This window comes from Polistes canadensis, unplaced genomic scaffold (assembly GCF_001313835.1).
Source record: "Polistes canadensis isolate GaletaPanama2010 unplaced genomic scaffold, ASM131383v1 scaffold_135, whole genome shotgun sequence".
In the NCBI taxonomy this organism is placed as follows: domain Eukaryota; kingdom Metazoa; phylum Arthropoda; class Insecta; order Hymenoptera; family Vespidae; genus Polistes; species Polistes canadensis.
The window spans coordinates 397,838-416,855 of NW_014569682.1; the positions used below are offsets into that span (position 1 = coordinate 397,838).

The 19,018-nt window shown below is 28.0% G+C and overlaps 1 protein-coding gene and 1 long non-coding RNA gene across 2 annotated transcripts in view; one reads left to right on the plus strand and one right to left on the minus strand.

Annotated features, from left to right (window-relative positions):
* LOC106788338 (putative uncharacterized protein DDB_G0277255) overlaps positions 1-17,540 on the plus strand; it is a 35,988-nt gene extending 18,448 nt beyond the window's left edge. The window contains exons 3-6 of the mRNA XM_014751514.1: positions 15,019-15,275; positions 15,977-16,040; positions 16,193-16,441; positions 16,822-17,540. Of these exons, the coding sequence (XP_014607000.1) occupies positions 15,019-15,275; positions 15,977-16,040; positions 16,193-16,441; positions 16,822-17,274 (1,023 nt within the window). The 3' untranslated portion in view covers positions 17,275-17,540. The remainder of the gene's footprint in view (positions 1-15,018; positions 15,276-15,976; positions 16,041-16,192; positions 16,442-16,821) is intronic.
* LOC106788339 lies at positions 12,447-13,204 on the minus strand. The gene is made up of 3 exons (XR_001381887.1): positions 13,175-13,204; positions 12,934-12,972; positions 12,447-12,477 (listed from the first exon to the last, which is right to left on the minus strand). It is a non-coding gene; the product is annotated as an uncharacterized LOC106788339 (long non-coding RNA).
* Positions 17,541-19,018: the final 1,478 nt, after the last annotated feature.

The following is a 19,018-nucleotide window of genomic DNA, read 5'->3' on the forward strand; positions in this document are numbered from 1 at the left end:
ATTTTTTTCTTTCTTTTGAATAATTCATGCATACTTATGATCGTATATACGTTCAGAATACAGTACCCTCTTTCCCCCCGTTCCCGTTTCCCCCTTCCTCTTATCCCTTCCCCTCTTTTCCCTTTTATTACATACTGAAGATAAACTGCCCTTGCAAAGAGACCTTATCGGCCTCGGTTACGACGTCCGCAGTCAGGTGTGTGTACGTCCTCCGATTCTTAGGTGCCGTCGACCGAGAACAAGGGCGATTTTGCGCTCGCCCTTCCGTGACGTGCCCCGACGAAACCATAAAAAGAAGTCGACAGAAAAAGAGAAAAAAAAAGATAAAGAAAAAGAAAGATGCAGAAACGATGAAGCAAAGTATAGGTAGAATCTTAAACGTATACGGTGAACCATGTTGGATTTAATACTCACTATTTCACCGAATTTATTTAATGATAATTCAATGGGATTTTTGTTATAAGTTTGTATAGTAATTTTGATACATTATTTTTTTTTACGAATATTTCTAATCGTACAATTGCAGATATCTTGTTATTATACATTTGAAAAGATTTGTATTAATATATGTATATACTGTGAATTTTTTAGGTTAGATTTAATCAAATTGTTGAACATTTAAAGTAATTTTAATGAAACCCTGTATAAAACTTTAAGAAAATTATTATTTATATATTATTTATATATATAATTGGACAATTTTTCAGACTACTGTTTGTAAAATATTAATACATAATGAAATAAAATATGAAAGAATTGAAAGTATCGTGCATAAAAAAGACAAAGACCATAACCTAGGATCACTCTAACATTTTTCTTCTCATACTCACGAGAGATCGCATACTTAAGAGGCTTTAATAGAACTCTTGGCACGCGTGTCTCACACACATACACAAACGCATACTTACATCTATACAGTTAGATATACGTCTCTTAAATACAAGATGTTTAGAAGCTTACAAAGCTCTTACAAAACTTCTATCTGAAGATTTCAAGTGGCTCGTAAGTTACGACTCGTTGGACAACTGTAAATAGACAACATCTCGTGAATCATGTCTCTTGTCTTAATACGAATCAAACTTAAATCTTTCTTTTCCCCCCCCCCCTTCTTCTCTTATCCCTCTTTCACCCTTTTCCTTTAATTTTCCTTTTCGTACGTAACACTCAAAAATTATATTCGCTCGAGTTTTTTGTTTTGTTTTAACGTATAAATTATATAAATGGATTAATTTTGTAAATATTTGAAACTTAATAAAAAAAAATATAAAGTAACGAGAACAAAAAACGTTCAACAATAATTTTCCTTTTCATACATAAAAAAAAAAAAAAAAGAAAAACAATATACTATTAAGATAAAAAAAACAATTACTGTATAGAAATAGAATATTTCTAAAATTTATCTTCTAAATATTTTTACATTTCTAATGTATATTGTGTGTGTGAAATAAATAAACGAAAAATACAAACAATTTCGGAAAATCATTATTACGAAATTAATTATACAATAATCTTTTTTTGTACGTAATTAAAATTAACAATCATGTTTAATAAATATTTCGAACTTCGATTCATTCATAAATCAATGAAATGAATATTATAAACGAATAATAATCGTTGAAAAAATTTATTTAAAAAAAAGAAAAAAGAAAAAAAGAAATGAATCAAATGTTTGATATTAAAACACTGCAGTGTATATAATATAATAGTATAATAGTAAACAAAAAGTATGGTTTCTCTGAGAGATTAGAATTGTATCTACTCGACTGACTGGAAGCAAAATGCCGGGCAGCATCGCGTACGCATTGTTATACAGGAGAAACCGGATGCGAGTGTTCCACGCACGCACGCACGCACTCATGCACGCACTCACGTATGCATTTTAGTTAGTGTATGTTTATGTCTGTATGTGTGTTAGAGTTAATAATCGCGTACGCGTGTTGGTGGTAACAGGGGACTTAAAGTTACTCGAGTTGTTCTCGTTTAAAACAATCAGCAACAGAGGAAGGACCAATTATACGGACCTACGATGTTCTGTCACCGACCTTTTTCTCTCTCTCTCTCTCTCTCTCTGACTCTCACTCTCTTTTTTCTATTATTATAATTCACAATAGTATCATCATAGATCATTTAGATTCGTAGAAACAAACCTAATATTCGTAAGAACATATCAAACAATTCTAATGACACCAATTACGAATATTAACTATATATTTTTGTCTTTTTTTATTAATTATGATGAGAAATTATTCGAACAATAAATTTGACTTATCACCTAATTCGATTGATCTTCGTATAAAAAGAAAAATTGTTCAAGATTCGTTTACAACGATCTTGAAAACAACCCCTTGATCGTATTAATGAACATGAGATTACATGAAAATACGAAAATATTAAGAAAAATTGATTTCATTTGCGCAAATGATAATCTTGTTTCGTTTAAAAGTATTTAAAATTATCGAAAGATAAATAAAAACTGATATGTGTACTTATGTACATAAGTAAAAAGTTATAATTCGAGTATATTACAAATGTAACCCCAATAACCTAAAAAATAAGTTCAATTTTCCCGCGCATTTTAAATATCGACAACTTCGTGGTATCGATTTTTCGGTCGCATCTAACCTCACTTTCCAAAACGCGCCAAAAAAAGTATAACTTCAAAAAAAAAAAAAAAAGAAAAAAGAAATATAGGGAATGTTGAAGTAAAAAATGTTCGCTTGAAAGACTCGTGCCGAGAAACCATATGTGTATGTCCGTGTGTGTGTGTCCTTATTGAAATAGGAAAAAAAAAAAAAAGAAGAAAAAAATCCCATAGCTAATGCATTCTAGGGGCAAGGTGAAGGAGAATTTTTTTCGTCTCAGGAAGGAAACACTTTTTTTTACCAAGTTAATAAATTATAATATCGGATTTATGCACTACCGGTCAAGAATACGAAATTCTGTTATTAATCATTTTCATACAAATTCAAACGATTTATATCTTTATACTATATATATAAAATATTAATAAATTTAACATATAAATTTACCTTTTGTTTCTAAATTAATTACAACATTATTCCATTATACCAAACGCGTTAAATTTTAATCTCTTTTCCTATTATAAAATACAAAACATCTTTGACAATTTCAATTAAATTATCGGAAAATAATTCTAACAATTATTAAAAAAAAAAAAACAAACAAACTAATCCCAGTTTATTATTTAAGAAATTAAAACATCAATTAGATGAAAATATTTATACGATCGAGGACAACAAAAAATCATATTATAATCGTAAAAAAAAAAAAGTACATTTTTCGAATAAACAAATTAACCTAAAACGTTTATCGATTTTTGAACAATTTTTTCTATCAACATTACTTAACGATTTTATCGAAACTTTTGAACGGTAGTGTATATTCCTTATATATTACCCCATAGAGACCCCCATCGATAAAGGAAGAACATATTGCGAAGGATGAAATGTAGGAGGAGGAGGTGGAGGAGGGAGGAGTAGAAGAAGCAAAAGAAGACCATACAAGAGAAACACGTAGAAGTGGGCACGCGATACGTGAACATGTGGGCACGTGCTGCTACCTCCTCCACCTAAGTCCCCCTTCCCCCCTGTCCCCCTCCCTCAAACCCTCCTTTTCCTTTTTCTTTGGTCCCTTCCTTTTCCTCTTTGTACTTGCGAAAGAAGGACCGGAAAGCGGTGTCAATTGTCAACCACTTTGATGACTGGTAACATGCGACAACTGGACCACTTCATTCAATGAAACCAAGAACGCATACTCCAAATTCATCTTCGGTGTGTGGTCCCCTCTCATCAAAAATCTAACGTTATCAAAAGGATCCTTTTAACCCTGTTCAAAAGAAAAAAAAACAAGAAAACCCACACGCACAACCCTTATTTCTTGATATTTAATGATAATCTTTTGGTGTGTAATTATTTTTATTTATTATAAATATATCAAGTAAAATGTTTGTCATTAGTTCGTTTATATTATATTATGATTTATTTTGTTTATTTTTTTTTAAACGTATCGATCAAATTCGAGATAAATCATTTCAACAATTTGAATTATTATAAGTTTTTTTTGGAAATTTCATATCGTGTAAGTTGAAAAGTTTGAATAATAGTTTTATTTGAATGATACAAATGTGTATACTACTTGAAATATTTCTTAGTTATGTTAGTCATTGCTTAACGTTAAGTAAGTTATTGGAGCAAGTGAATATATGATAGAAAAATCATTTATTCAATTGGAATAAAAATATATTATATTTGTAGGTGTTTTTAAATGATACTATGGGACATTTGTGCATGACATCTTAACGTTATGATTATGACGATGCACATAAGTTGTGACAGATACAGTAGGTCGATAATATTAAAACGTGCGTTCCTAGTTTCGTATCTACCGTTGCAACGGTATTTCGAGTACTGTTTATAAAATAATCAAATTATTATTATTAAAGACACATTTTTTTTTTTTTTACAACATTTTTATCCAAATTTTTACATCATTTATTTATTTTCACTTTAAATAATCACAAATAAAACAAAAAAAAAACAAACTTATCAATTCATTTTACAAAACTCGTAAGCATTAATTAATTAATATATAAATAAATAAATGATTATTGAATAATATATATAAGAATGACGGAGTGCATGAAACCGGAAAACACGAAGTTGTTCTTCGTAACAATCAACGAATAAGAAACGAGATAGCGTTGATTGGCAGTGCAATTACAATTGCAACTTACGTACACACACGCACACATATATACACATATGTTCAATACTGAAATATACGCCTACACTCATTTCAAGAGATCAACATTGTACGTACTCCATTTTCTTTTATTATTTAATCGCTCGTTCGTTTGCATTCCATCGTAAATTGATCCGATTCTTCATCTTTTTTTATTTGTCTCCAAATCATTCTCATCGATTAAAACTATACATCAATTTTTTTAAGTTTTTAACATTAAACAAATGAAATATATCTCTGCACAAATTTAATTTAATTCATTTTCATTTATCATCAATATAATTTCCAATCAACATAATCTTCAAATTAACTAATTTTCTAAAAATCTGACAATTAAACGAAAAAAAACGAACAAATAAAAATCATAAATTAACAATAAATATTTGAAATACTTACAATTAGAACTCGTTATAATACAAAAGAGATAAAATAAATAAAATTCGTAATTAATTAATTCAAGAGAAAAAAAAAAAACGTAAAATAAAATTAAATTCCTGAATTTACTGGTAAAGTAATAGAAAGAAAAAGAAAATATATACGAGAATTATATAAATTCTAATTAAAGATGATAAGAAATGAAAAGAATATAAATATATATATTTTAAATTCTCCCAAAAGAGAGAGAGAGAGAGAGAGATCAAGAATAAAGAATAGGAATAAAAAAAGAAAAAAAAACGAGATGAAAGCGAGGGATTGGGTAAGAGAAGAACCCGATATAGAAATCGTCCTGGAAGTTATGTAAACCGGGTCGTGCGACGATTTAGAAATAGTAGAACAAATAAAAGGAGAACGGGGTGGGAAAGGGGGAGGGGTGTTAGGGGAAGATTTGCTCACACGACTGCCAACAACACTTCGTCACCTTTGAAAAGCCCTGTGTTCAAAGTTCTCTTGCTAAATATACATGCAACTATGGTTTTAAAGTATATATGTGTGTGTGTGTGTGTGTGTGTGTAAACTCAACTTGTCGTTTCGACCAATCAGTGAAAAATTTCCGAGCACTAGGCGTGCGAAGTGTGTCTCCATTCGTTCGTTCGGCAACAATTAAAAGCTTCCCAGGCTTTCATGGGGTACCCCTCCTCCCCTCTACTCCACACCCCCATTGTTCAAAATCTTCGGGAAAGTGTCGAGAAAGTAAGAACGGAAGAAGCAGAAAAAAATCCCATCTTCGAGAACTTTGCACAGTTCTCATAGTAGAATTTTACGTTATTATGAAAGATTATACATTTATTCATTTTTTAAACATCTGTATACTCTATCGTTATTATTAATCTAATTGCAACAATGTTTCTTTATCCTAAATATTTTGGATTATTATTTTACTGAGATATCAAATATTTCAATATACTAATAAACAAACAAAAATGATATAACAATGTTAAATAAAATTTACAATATGAATTACAAACACACACAACAAATTATTCGATTATAATAAAATCTTTTCCATTATTCTTAGTTATTATTTGTCAACTTTGTTTATAATTTATAATATTATGTGTAAACGATATATAATAGAAAAATGATTATTTTTTTTTTTTTTAATTATAATGATCAAGATAACAAAAAGTACTTGACGATAGTACTTCAGCCTTTGTCAAGAGAATAAAAGAATATATATATAGAAGATACTTTGTTTTATTGATCTCAGCTTACAAAAAAGAATTCGAAGAACCTGAATGTTAAATAAAAAATATAACTCGATATATCCTATAAGAATATTATCAGTGAATAAGATTCACGTGTTAGATACGATACTTGAACTAAATAAAGGTAACGTTACTCGATACTTCGTTTCTCGTTGCCAACGATGCAAAGTACTGATGACAGTCGTCAAAGATAGAACAAGCTCAAATGAGATAGCTAAGGCAACCCTTTTTGAACGATGCATTATGTATGTTCTATGTATGTATACATATATATATATATATAGAACTGAACTCAAGTTTGTACCTTCTCAGCGGTACCCTTTATCTTTCTACGTTGTCGTTTGAAACGACATTTGAAACTGCGAAGGAACATCGTTAACACGTAGAAAATATAATCTTGGTTACGCATAATAATTTTATCTTTATATTGAGCGTTGAGTGAGAACTTTTCTGATGCACGACTGAACAAAGAACTTGACTTCAGATTTTTTGATTAAAAGGGAAAACCTAAATTGTAATATTTTGTATATTTGTATTATTTATATATTTATTGTATTAAATCAAATATTAAATATTTATAGATAACGAGATAGTTTCTTGTTGTAATGTTTGTTGAAAAGTAAAAGTTCAAAAAAGAACATATTTTTTTAATGAATATTTATACCTGACAAATGATGCATTTGAGTGAGTTTCATTTAAACACTTTTTAAGATTTAATATTATATATTAATTATCTTTTAATGAGAACATTTTTAAATGATTCAAATAACAAAATTGAATTAATTTTGATTTGTATATGATGCAATATCAATTAAATCTGAATAAAATAATTTAGGATTACAATATCTTTATAAAAATGTGAAATATTTAATATTTGGTACGCATGTATATACACAAAGAAGACATGCATACACTTGACGTTAAATTCGCTTCTTGGAATGAACGTTGGAATGCAAGGAACCCCTGACGTTATCAAGGCTTCAGGATCGTATTCTTCTTCTTCTTTTTTTTCTTCTTATTCTTTTTATAGCAACTTGCTGTGTCGAACAATTACTGCAGTGGCTTCGTTCTAAATAAGAATGGGGAAAAAAGAACAAAAAATTATTTAAAACAAAAAGTGCAAACCTCTGACCCTTTGAAAAACTGGTACTTCTTTTTTTTTACCGGAAACGAAACCGAAAAATAAAATAGATAAAAACCGACAAAAATATCTACGCGTGGTTGCATTTAAAATTAAACTCCTAAACATTGAAATAAAAATAAAATCAAAAAGAACGTTAATCTTATCTGAATTATTAATAATAATAAATTAAATTGTAAATATAATTTGTGAAGAAAAATTTCTATCTTCGCGACAAATTTTAATGATATTAATTTTGAAATATAAATTCACAAAAAATCTTCTAACACAATCTAAACCAAATCTAAACGTTTTGCAAATATGCATAACAATAGAAAAGATACGTACACAAAAAGAAGATTAAATGAATAGTAAAGAAAACAAAAAAAAAAAAATAAAGAAACTAAAGAAATTTATTATGCAAAGAAAGTAAGGGGTTGAAACAGGATAATAAATGTCTACACATGATGGCGCCATTCGACGTGCATAAAAATGAATAAAACACATACACACATATATATACATTAACTCGACGAAAAGAAAAAAGAAAAAAAAAGAGAAAAAGAATAAATCTTATAAAGAAAGACGAGAAATACCATAAGATCCTGATGATGGGGGTTTCATTATTTGATCCACGTTTCGTGCCTCCTCGTTACGATCATTATTCCTGTTTGTTTTATCGAACGTGAACGATCGATTCCCATCATCAAAATAACACCACACACTTGCGCATAAATATATACCCACACACATATATACATATATATATAGACAGAGAAAAATCGAATGAAGATATTTTTTCGTAAGCGACTAGCGTGTTTTAACGATAAAACGTTCAAGTTCTTTGACATGTTATAAATAAATCTATCGAATAAAAGACTGAAAATACGGAAATCGTGCTAACAAGTTTCTTTGATTTATTTACGTTCGTTCGTAAACGAGACTAGGATTAAAAATTGATAAAAGAAAAAGAAAAAGAAAGAAAGAACAACAACAAAATTAGAAAAGGTTGCCCGTTGAGATTTATCGAGATTTATTATCTGATTTATCGTCTACCAAAATGGCGATCTTTAATTAAAACATAAAAAATCATCTCTACATCATCTCGTTTTAAATAAATCAATTCATTTCATCAATTCATCATCAAATTAATCAAATCGAATTATTTTATAAAATGAAAAACAAGAAAACTTATTTAAAAGATTTTACACGTACAATGAAAAAAGAGAAAAGAAATAAAATAAAATAAAATAAATTACTTATAAATTAATTGAATAATCCAAAAATTATAAGAAAAATCTATTTCCTTCGGTTAGAAATAGGAGTACGCGTTAGCTACTAATTCTGGCTATATAAAAAAAAAAAAAAAAAAGAAAAAGGAAAGAAAAGAAATCACCATAAATTAAATTACAATTTTAAATGATAACGCGAACCCGTTATCGTTTCGTAAACATTCTATCAAAGAATAGAATGCACGGAAGTGACGTATATAGATTGTAGTTCGTTGCAAAACGATCTCCTATGAGATACAAGGACTGCCATTTATAATCATGCTCGATATAAATATACAAAAAAAAAAAAAAAAAAACACACATATATATAAAATATTACGGTTGCATAAATATAATAAACCAGAACAAAAAAAGTACGATGAATGAGTGAACGAGAATGAATGATCAAGTGTGTGTGAGAAAAAAAATGTTAGAATATATTTTAAAGTCCCACTGATTTTTCTTTCATTCTCATCCGCTCTAATTATAAAACATCCAATGCTTTCTATAATCCCACGACATTTCCGGATTTTAAAAGCCCATTTCTCCAACTCTTTTTCTTCGATATACTTGCGACACGTGTTACTAACAGCTAACCCATACTCGTATAAAAATAATAATAATAATAATAAATCATGATAATGCTTACTTTGATATCTAAAAAAAGACGATCATTCTCGAATAACGTATTCAGGTTTTTAATTTCGCCAAGTTCCAAATCAAATTGATACGAAAATTTCAATTCAAATTAAAAACGTAACGAAATAAATAAAATTATTTAAATATATAAATTACACAAAATGAGAGAAAATGATTTTTTCAAACAAAAGAGAATATAATTATTTAAAAAAATATTGTAATCCCAAACGTAGGAGTTTGCTAATCATTTAATTAACAGTAACAAGGCCAACCATAATGATTTCCGTTGAAAGGTGTCGTTTACCTTGCTTCGACAGGAACACACATATAAAAATATAAAATATGCATACGTGTATATACCGGGTGACACATTCAATAAACCAAAGAACGCTAGCAGAAGTTGATAACGATAAGGTCGAAGGACGATAGTGCGAGTATTTTTAGAATGGCAGGTTCGTCTTAATCAAATTCTGTGCCACGTTAATTTAAATTCATTCTCTTTTTGCATAATAAAAATATATAACATATACAATATAAACAAAATTTCATTTTACAAATTATTAACAGATCAATGAACACGCGCAAGAATAAAGCCATAGAAAATCTTTCGTAAAATGGTGTTCCTAGTTTCGTAAGATTTTATGGATTCCCGTTAAAAGTGTGCCTTAGTACGACATATGGTGTTCTCCTGGTTTCCCATTACCGTCTCATCTTCTTTCACTTTTCGACTAGCTCATTCTCTTTCTTTTACTTTTCTTTCTATCTTTTTTTTTATATTTTACGCTCGATATACCAGATCACTAGAAGAACACACGAAAGGAATCTTCTTCGAATTCCATTCCACGTTTCTTCTACCCCACCTCCTACTTTTAACCTCCCATCATTTAAAAAGTAAACGTAAAAATAATGATTCCCCTTCTTTTACCATTTATTTCTATGGTTTGGTTACAATAGTATATATGAAACAAATGTTTTTTATAATAATAAAATGCAACAAAGTAACTTTGGGTTGTATGGATTTGTAAATATATATCTGCATATTTGATAAATAATTTTAATTTATAAATCTAATATATTGATTTGATCGAGATGTGAACAATTTGTTTTTTCTATATAAAAATAATATATGAATAAAATAATTATATTTACTTATTTTAAAATTAACATTAACTTTCTGGACAACCCAATGCATTAGATTAAATTAATCCTATGCAACAGTAATGATTACGTCTATCAGACAAGAATTTATCTAGGAATTTTATAAAAGTTGTAGTTAAAAAGAGAACATTGATGCAGTTGCATAAGTATAATATATTAAAATGAGTTAGTTACCAAACGAGTTTACGTATGAATGAACGCCTAGTGAGTCAACCTTCACTTGATTTAAACATAAATTAATTGAAAGTATCATAAATTTTCTATTACAAGAAATAAAAAAAATAAAAATTAGACAATTAATTCATTAAAGAAATTTACAAAAAAAGAAAAAGATCTACAAATAAAACATATTTTTCTATATATAAAATTTTCACAATGTTGTGATGATAACTTTGAACCACCTTTCCAAAAAAAAGTAAATAAAATAATTTGAATATATTAATAATTTATTTGATCATCCTTTATTTGAGCGTATTAATAATTTACGATTTAAAAAAGAAAGCTAAATGATAAAAAGAAAATCTAAAAATAGCCATTAGATGGTATTTTAAAATTACAACCCTTTTTTTTTTATGTTCGGTTCTACCTTTAAAGACGTCCCTTGACAAGTCACAGACTTAGTTTTGACACTCTGACTCTCATCTTGCTTTCCTCATCATCTGCAGAAGATTTTTCTCTTTCATTAGCAGTACGTTATGAGACAAAAGTAAATACCACCACTTCGATCTTTGTTTTTCAATAAAGAAGAAAACAACAAGAAAAATAAATCAAAAGAAATGTTGGAACAAAGATCGAATGCACCTGATGACATAGCAAACAGACAATAAACTGATCATGTGTAACCTTCTTGGTATTTCACTAACGATGATTCAGAATCTTGCGTAAACTTCTTTCTTCTTAGAATTCAAATCATCTCTAAAGATCACACATGCATTTTACAAAAAAACAGTTTATATATAATTTATTCATTATTATCAAACAATTTTCTTGTCAATCGCAAAAATAATATTTCTTTCGTTTTCTACTTAAATTTAATTCGCTACGATGACAAATAATTGTGCATTTACTTTCAAATCCGCAAACTCGAACGAAAGAGACACACGTTAACAATTTTACGATCAATTGGAAATAACCAAAGCTGACTCATGTGATACCTAATTGGAAATATTTCAATATCAATGACTTTTTCTTTATCTTTAAACGTGTTTCCACATACTATATTAGTCAGATTAACTCTAAGAAGCTTAAAGAATCAAATTTAGCGAATAATACCATACGTGTTTCCATAAACTTGAAATCAAAGATTGATGCATGAACACGTATAAGTAAATAAGAACTTAGGGAGTCGTGTTGGACGAGAGCTAATAAATCGTTCTGATCGTAAACTTGTTTCTAAACACGTGTATCATTTAGAAAAATATCTTTTCTATCTGTTAACGCAACATCAAACGATTTGAAAATGATTCATATCTTAAACTAAATTTCTGTTCACTACGAGTACCTCAATAAAGGATGATAAAATAACGATTAGAATTATTCACTTTTATTAGACAGATGAATTCGAGGATAGAAAATATATGCGTGTCTGCATTCATAAAAATGAATAAGAGAAGGGGAAAGTTTGGGTGATCTGGTGTCTGGTTATTTTTGCTTTATGCATACCCTCATAAACGTTAACTGTATTAGAAAGGGTTGATAGGGTTTTATGGTGCACGCGTGCTCCCAAACATGTCTGTCTCCGAGTTAATTATGGACTAATTGTCTAAGCTCGTATGCTCCTCGACTGAAACTCCTTAAAAAAAAAGGTTTCTTCTTCTTTTTTTTAATCCTTTATTTAGAAAACAGGATATCCTCTTTCGTTTTTTTTCCATCTTCTTTAACCCTAAAATTTTTGTCAGAATTGACATTATTTTTGTTTTAATTATATATTCACATTAACAAATCTTCTAAGAAATTATTTACTATATTTTATATTACCAATTATCAAGATGAATTTTAAAATAAACTTAATAAAAAATTAATTCGCGTGAAACATTTACTAATACTTATGCTAACAAAATACAAAGTAAAGAACACTAAAGTTCATTTGCAATTGCAATGATTGAATTTCTGATAACGTTACACAATTATAGAATTAAATATAACTCGAATTGATAAGACAAGAAGAGAAGTGTTACATTATTGAAAATTAATGCAAATTTATAATAGATGAAATCAGAAGATAATTATTAACACATATTGTACTTGAAATTATAGATCAGAAACTTGTGTTCGATATTGAACCTTTCATCCTCAAACATGATTAAACATTAAAAGTGCTCAAACATTTTTTACTCACTATTTTTACTTAAAGAAGTTCTACGATGACTCAAAAATCCTTGTTTCTCTCGTAGAAGATTGAATGATGTCGTGAAGTTGATTAGAATTATTGTTGAATCGGTGAATCGATGAATCGTTGATTAATTTATAATTAAAAATTTACAAAATACAATTAATTACACGTAATAACGTTAAGAGAATATATTCAATAAAAGAAAATGATTGAATAATATGATTTGAGAAAAAAGAATGATACTTACATGTTATTTCATTCAGATGAAGATTTAAATTTGTTGATAAAGATGCAGGAGAATCTTTATTTTACCACTGAATCTAATTACGCGATTTTATTTATTTTAATTAAAAGAGTAAACCTTTTCAATTGCAAATTTCAAACTTATTTAGAACAAGCACTGACTCTATGATTGCATTGCACGCAATCAACAACTGAAGATCTGTAAACAAAATTATTAAAATAAACAGCAGTATTTATATTAAATATAAAAAAGAAATGAAATATAAAAAAGTTAATATATTTGAATCATAATTCAACGTATACTTTATCGGTCTCAAAGTTTTTTTAATATTCTTTAAATGCAATGAAATGTATGTTAGAAAAAATCTGATGCGTTGAATGTTAGCTATTTAACCGATAGGTGCATCATGCATTGTTTTAATAATGTTTGCCATACCGGTTACCAGATCTCACCATGAAGAGATTGCTGAGTGCGAAGATTTATTTCTTTTTAAGTAATTCAAGTAAATATGAAATATTATAGAATAACAATATAGGATATAATAAAGCGTAGAAACTTATTAATCATATAACATGATCATCGACAAGTCATATGAATTATAATTCAACTTTCAATACGAGTTAAAATTTTATTAACATTTCTCATCGATAAACTTTTTTCTATATATTGCAAATGAGCCAATAGATGGTTCATAAAAATTAACATTTAACTTTTTATACGAGTAGAAATTGAAGTTAAAATTTCTCACCGATTAACTGCTCTCCACATGTCAAATGATGGATCGCAGTGAAAAGTAAATGTCAGCTGCTATTGAAGTCGTTGAAGAAAACAGCTTAATTGTTAATGATGCATGTTACCTGAAAAATTCAAGAATAATATTAATAAAAATTAAGGGTAAACATATCACATACCTTAAACGTATAAATATATATGTAACTGTATATTATACATTATGCGTAACATACTTTTAATAGATAAATATATAGATGCAATTTGATATAAAGCTTGATTAATAAACCATAAAAGATAAAATCAAGATAATCAAACATTAATAATAATAATTAATAATGTTAATGACAAACAAACCAGTAATAAATGCATAATCTAATTATGTACACATAATGTCTAATATACTTTTAATACATAGATATCACAATTCTGAATTCACAAACTGGATAACATTCATGCGTGTAAATGATATAATTATTTATCGATTTAATAGTGTCCATATTAAAAAATAATAAAATAATTACGTACCTTATATACGAATACGAAATTTCTTTGTGATTTTTTAGACAGCAACGAAGCAAATTAACGCTAATTGTTTGTTGTTTCGAAACAATCACAAGAAGTATTTGCGCATGCGCAGAACACTTTCTAGAGTTGCATACTAAATTTTAATACAATTAAATAATTATAATTTATACAAATATATTAAATATTATTGTATTAATTATAACTAATGATAGGAGTTAAAAAGATGATGGAAATGTTTATTAATTTATTGGATATAATTAAATAATATTTGATGATAGAAATATTTGATGTTAATCATAAATAAATTATCCCTAAAAAGTGCATATATGTATTGCAATATAAGTATAATTTGATATAATCAAATAGAATACAATATAATCAATTAATAATAATATTCAATGGAATAATATATTATTATATAAATAAAATAATAAAGTAAAATATACCATAGAAAACATATGATATATAATATAACAAATTATTACAATCATTCGAATATACTCAGTTTAATCATATTTCTTTCCCATTTAAAATAAAGAGAGATAAATTAAAATAATTAATTATATTTCTTTTTTGTGATTAATTTACAGACGACAATAAAGGTGTACGCAAATTGTTTACGACCAGATATCGAGTACAAAACCCTGAGCATTACTTATGAGACAACATGTCACGAAGTTGTTCAAAATTTGTTAAACAAATATCGTATGAGGCACCGTGATCCAAGATTATTTTACATGACCATGGAAGTAACAGTACGAAGGGCTAACGTGCGCACAATTTTACCACTCGATGAGGATGCCAGACCTGCTGTTCTTCAATCCTGTCATCCACGAGGCGATTCCAGGTATTTTTTCGTTTACCATTAAAATTTCTTTTCCCGAGTAAATTTTATCATTTCATTTTCTGTGAAAGGAGGAGCCTCGGTTTTGGTTGAAATAATTTTAGGGTGCAAGGCCGATAAATACGAGCTACTTTTTTCTTTTTTTATTTCTTATACAACATTAACACACTGGCCTTCCTTTTTATATTTTTTTAGAAAGACCACCCTGAATTTTCAAGTTTATTTCTTTTTTTCCACTCACTCCTCCAAACGTCTATTTATTTTCTTTCACACACACACACACACACACACACATGCACGCGTCTATATAAACCGATCATTAAAAAAAGATGTTCTCATACGTTAGACAAAAATCTATGGCTCTATATATAAATATTTAAATACAAATCGATTTAATGATATGAATAAAAAAAAAAAAAGAAAAAGGAAATTCAGAATTTTCTATCGTATGTTTCATTTCATTTTGGTTATTTTCGGTTAGGTAGTTGGAAACTTCCGGTGAAATCGAAGTAGAACGAAGGGCAGAGGGGTAGGGGAGGGAGGTAGAGATCTTCCAACGAATGTAACCTTTTGAACTTACCGATCTTGTTTTATTATTTCTTCTTCTCGTTTTAACTATAAACTATAAAAAAAAAAAAAAAAAAAAAAAAACAAAAAAAAAAGAAAGTAATTCATGGTGTTTTTTTCTTTTCTTTCCTTTGCAGATTTTCTTTGCAGACACGTCGTGGCGGGCTTGTGAAAATATACGACAGTGCTCTCATGTCTGGTGTAAGTATTTAACGTTAAACATAGAATGTTATGTTAGTAATATCGTTTAGTATAATAAGTAGAATAGTATACATATACGTAATTATTCGAAACAATAAACTTCTAGGATTAACTTTGATTTAACATATTTTTCTTCTTCTGTTTTTTTCCAGTCAAAGTACAAGAGTCTGCTCGTATCAGAACAGACCACCGTGGACGAATTGATCCAGATGTTATTGAGTTGCTATAGTTCGAAGGAACGCGTTGAACAATTTTCATTGTACGAAGTTTGCGAAGGTGAAGAATATCAAAGAAAATTGCATCCAGATGATTCACCTCTCAAAGTTACGCAACGATGGACCAGTGCTGATAGACATTTACGTATTCGACGTAATCCCGATTATAATCCACACAGGAGAAAGGTGATTTTCCTAATACATCTTTAAATTCAAAATATTATAATACAATAAATTAAAATGAAAATAAACAGAAATATTTTCAACTCGTAAAACGAATGAAAATTTATCCGCATAATTAAATGTCACCGCAATTCGCATCCGTGCATCGAATAATAAAAAATAAAAAACAAAATTCATTTAAATGAATCATGCGATTTCACGTAGAACAATAAGACGATTGTGTATTCGATTCCAATAAAAGATAATTATTCTTAATATAGTAAAACGCGAGTTTACCTCGTGAAAACGTATATACATATATGGTTAGAAGAATAATTCATTAGAATTATGTGAATAGAAAGTCAAATTCAAGTTGGGTAATACAAAGGCCTCGTCATTTTCAGAGTATGTGGGCGTCTGACTCGAGTATCAGTATGGCGATGTCACGACTGAATCTTCATGCCGATCATCGTCATTATGCTCAAAGCGAGAACAACAATCATCTTCTTCTTCATCAGCATACCAACAATAATAACAATAATCATCCTAACAACAACAACAATAATAATAATAATAATAACAATAATAATACGAGTACTACGAACAACAACGTTCACAAACTGGACCAACATCATCATCATCATCATCATTTATCATTGGGTTCGATAAATCAAACATCGAGAATGGTTGTTCCGCATACAACGCAATTGCCAACATTGCAATTGTCGCGTGTGCAACAACAACAATCCCAATCGCAATCGCAACAATTGCCTTTGAGTGTACCATCGACACCAATTTCATCCAAACATGTAACAAAAGCTGCCTATAATGATTACGAAAATTATCTTTTTATATGAGGGATTATAAACGAACGATCATGCTCGTTCGTTCGTTCAAATATTTTCGCAATTTTGATGCATTACGAATTGGTGAAAATATTCATGAGATATTACGATGTAGTACAAGAATCGTCTAACTTTAAACGGTTAGGTTTATTACCTGATTTATTATACTTAAAAACATTCAATTCATTGATAACGTTAGAAGTTAAATATGAACTTTTCGTTATTGTTGTTCCTTCAATGCGATTTAAGAAAAGATCCATCTATCTTTTCTGTTTTTACCAAAAAGAAATAAAGAAAATTCAATCAAATAAGAAAATTGGGAAGAAAAATAATAATCGATATTTATCAAGAGGGACATAATCGATAATATTATGCTATTAAACAAAGAGAAATCATGATTGTAGTCAGTAGTAAGAGAGAAAATATAAATTGTACCAAAGGTAGATCTACGTTATGAACAAAAAAAAATATATATATATAAATAAATAAATAAATAAATGAATACATATATAAATGTAAATTAGGTTGTTTGGAAATTAATTTTATAGAATTCAAGACGTTTTAAATAATTATGGAATCTGATTAATTCGATTTCACAATTATTTCTCGCATTGTTATGCAAAAATTACCATCCACCGAGTGTTTTCATTTTGATGTCATACATGAAGTATCTTATTTTAGAATTTCAAATGATTTTAAGGGAAGATTTAATGGGAAAGTTAAATATCATGATAAACGATACTAATGAAATTAATTTCCAATAGAAATCTGATAGATGAATATTAAAAATGTATGTGTACTATAAAAATGTTGCTTTTAGGGCAAGATCACGTATGACAATATTTTTGACCACACGATTATGTATTATTATTACTATTATTAATGCTATTATATTATTATTATTATTATTATTATTATTAATAATAATTAATCTTCTTAAGAAGATTAATTTTCCGTCGTGTGTTAAATGAATTAGTTCAAGAATGATATCATCAATTGTAATACCTAATTAACGAAGATAATATCGCCTATTTATTTATGTTACTTGTAAAACATAATATTTGTTTTCTTTTTCTATTCGTAATTTATATAATTTCACATTAGTTAAGTTCGCTCGTAATAAAAAATTTAAATTATTTCTGTATGCTGTCCTCGACTGTGTTTTTGTAAATCTCGTCGTGCAATCCGATTGGACAGTGTATTTTATTTTATTTCATTTTTTATTATTATTTGTTCTTTTCTTTTTTTCTTTTTTTTTTTTTTATGTAATTTTGTTTAAGGGTATTCTGTACTTGTATGTAAATAATAATCAAACGAATGTTCAATTCAATTGATATCATTTCGATCGCGATATAAAAATAAACAAATTAATAAATAAATAATTAAATCATTAAAATAATGAAATCATTTTAATCGTTTGTTTTTTCTTTTTTTTTTTTTCTATTCGATGCTCGGTGCTGCGCATCTTATTACCAAAGAATCGGTACGATACGTGAAACAAAAATAATAAAAATAAATAAATAAATGAATTTTGGCAGCCGAGTAAAAATGTGCAAAGGATGTACGAAAATATGAAAAAGAAAATGCGAGTGCATATGATTGACATTATTGTATCCATGCATTGTACCTAGATAATGTAAATAATGTATTTTTTTTTTTTTTATTATTATTAATATTGTATTCGTCGTTTATTATTATTATATTATATTTCACAAACGAGAGAGAATATAAAATAATAATTTATTTATTTTTGAAA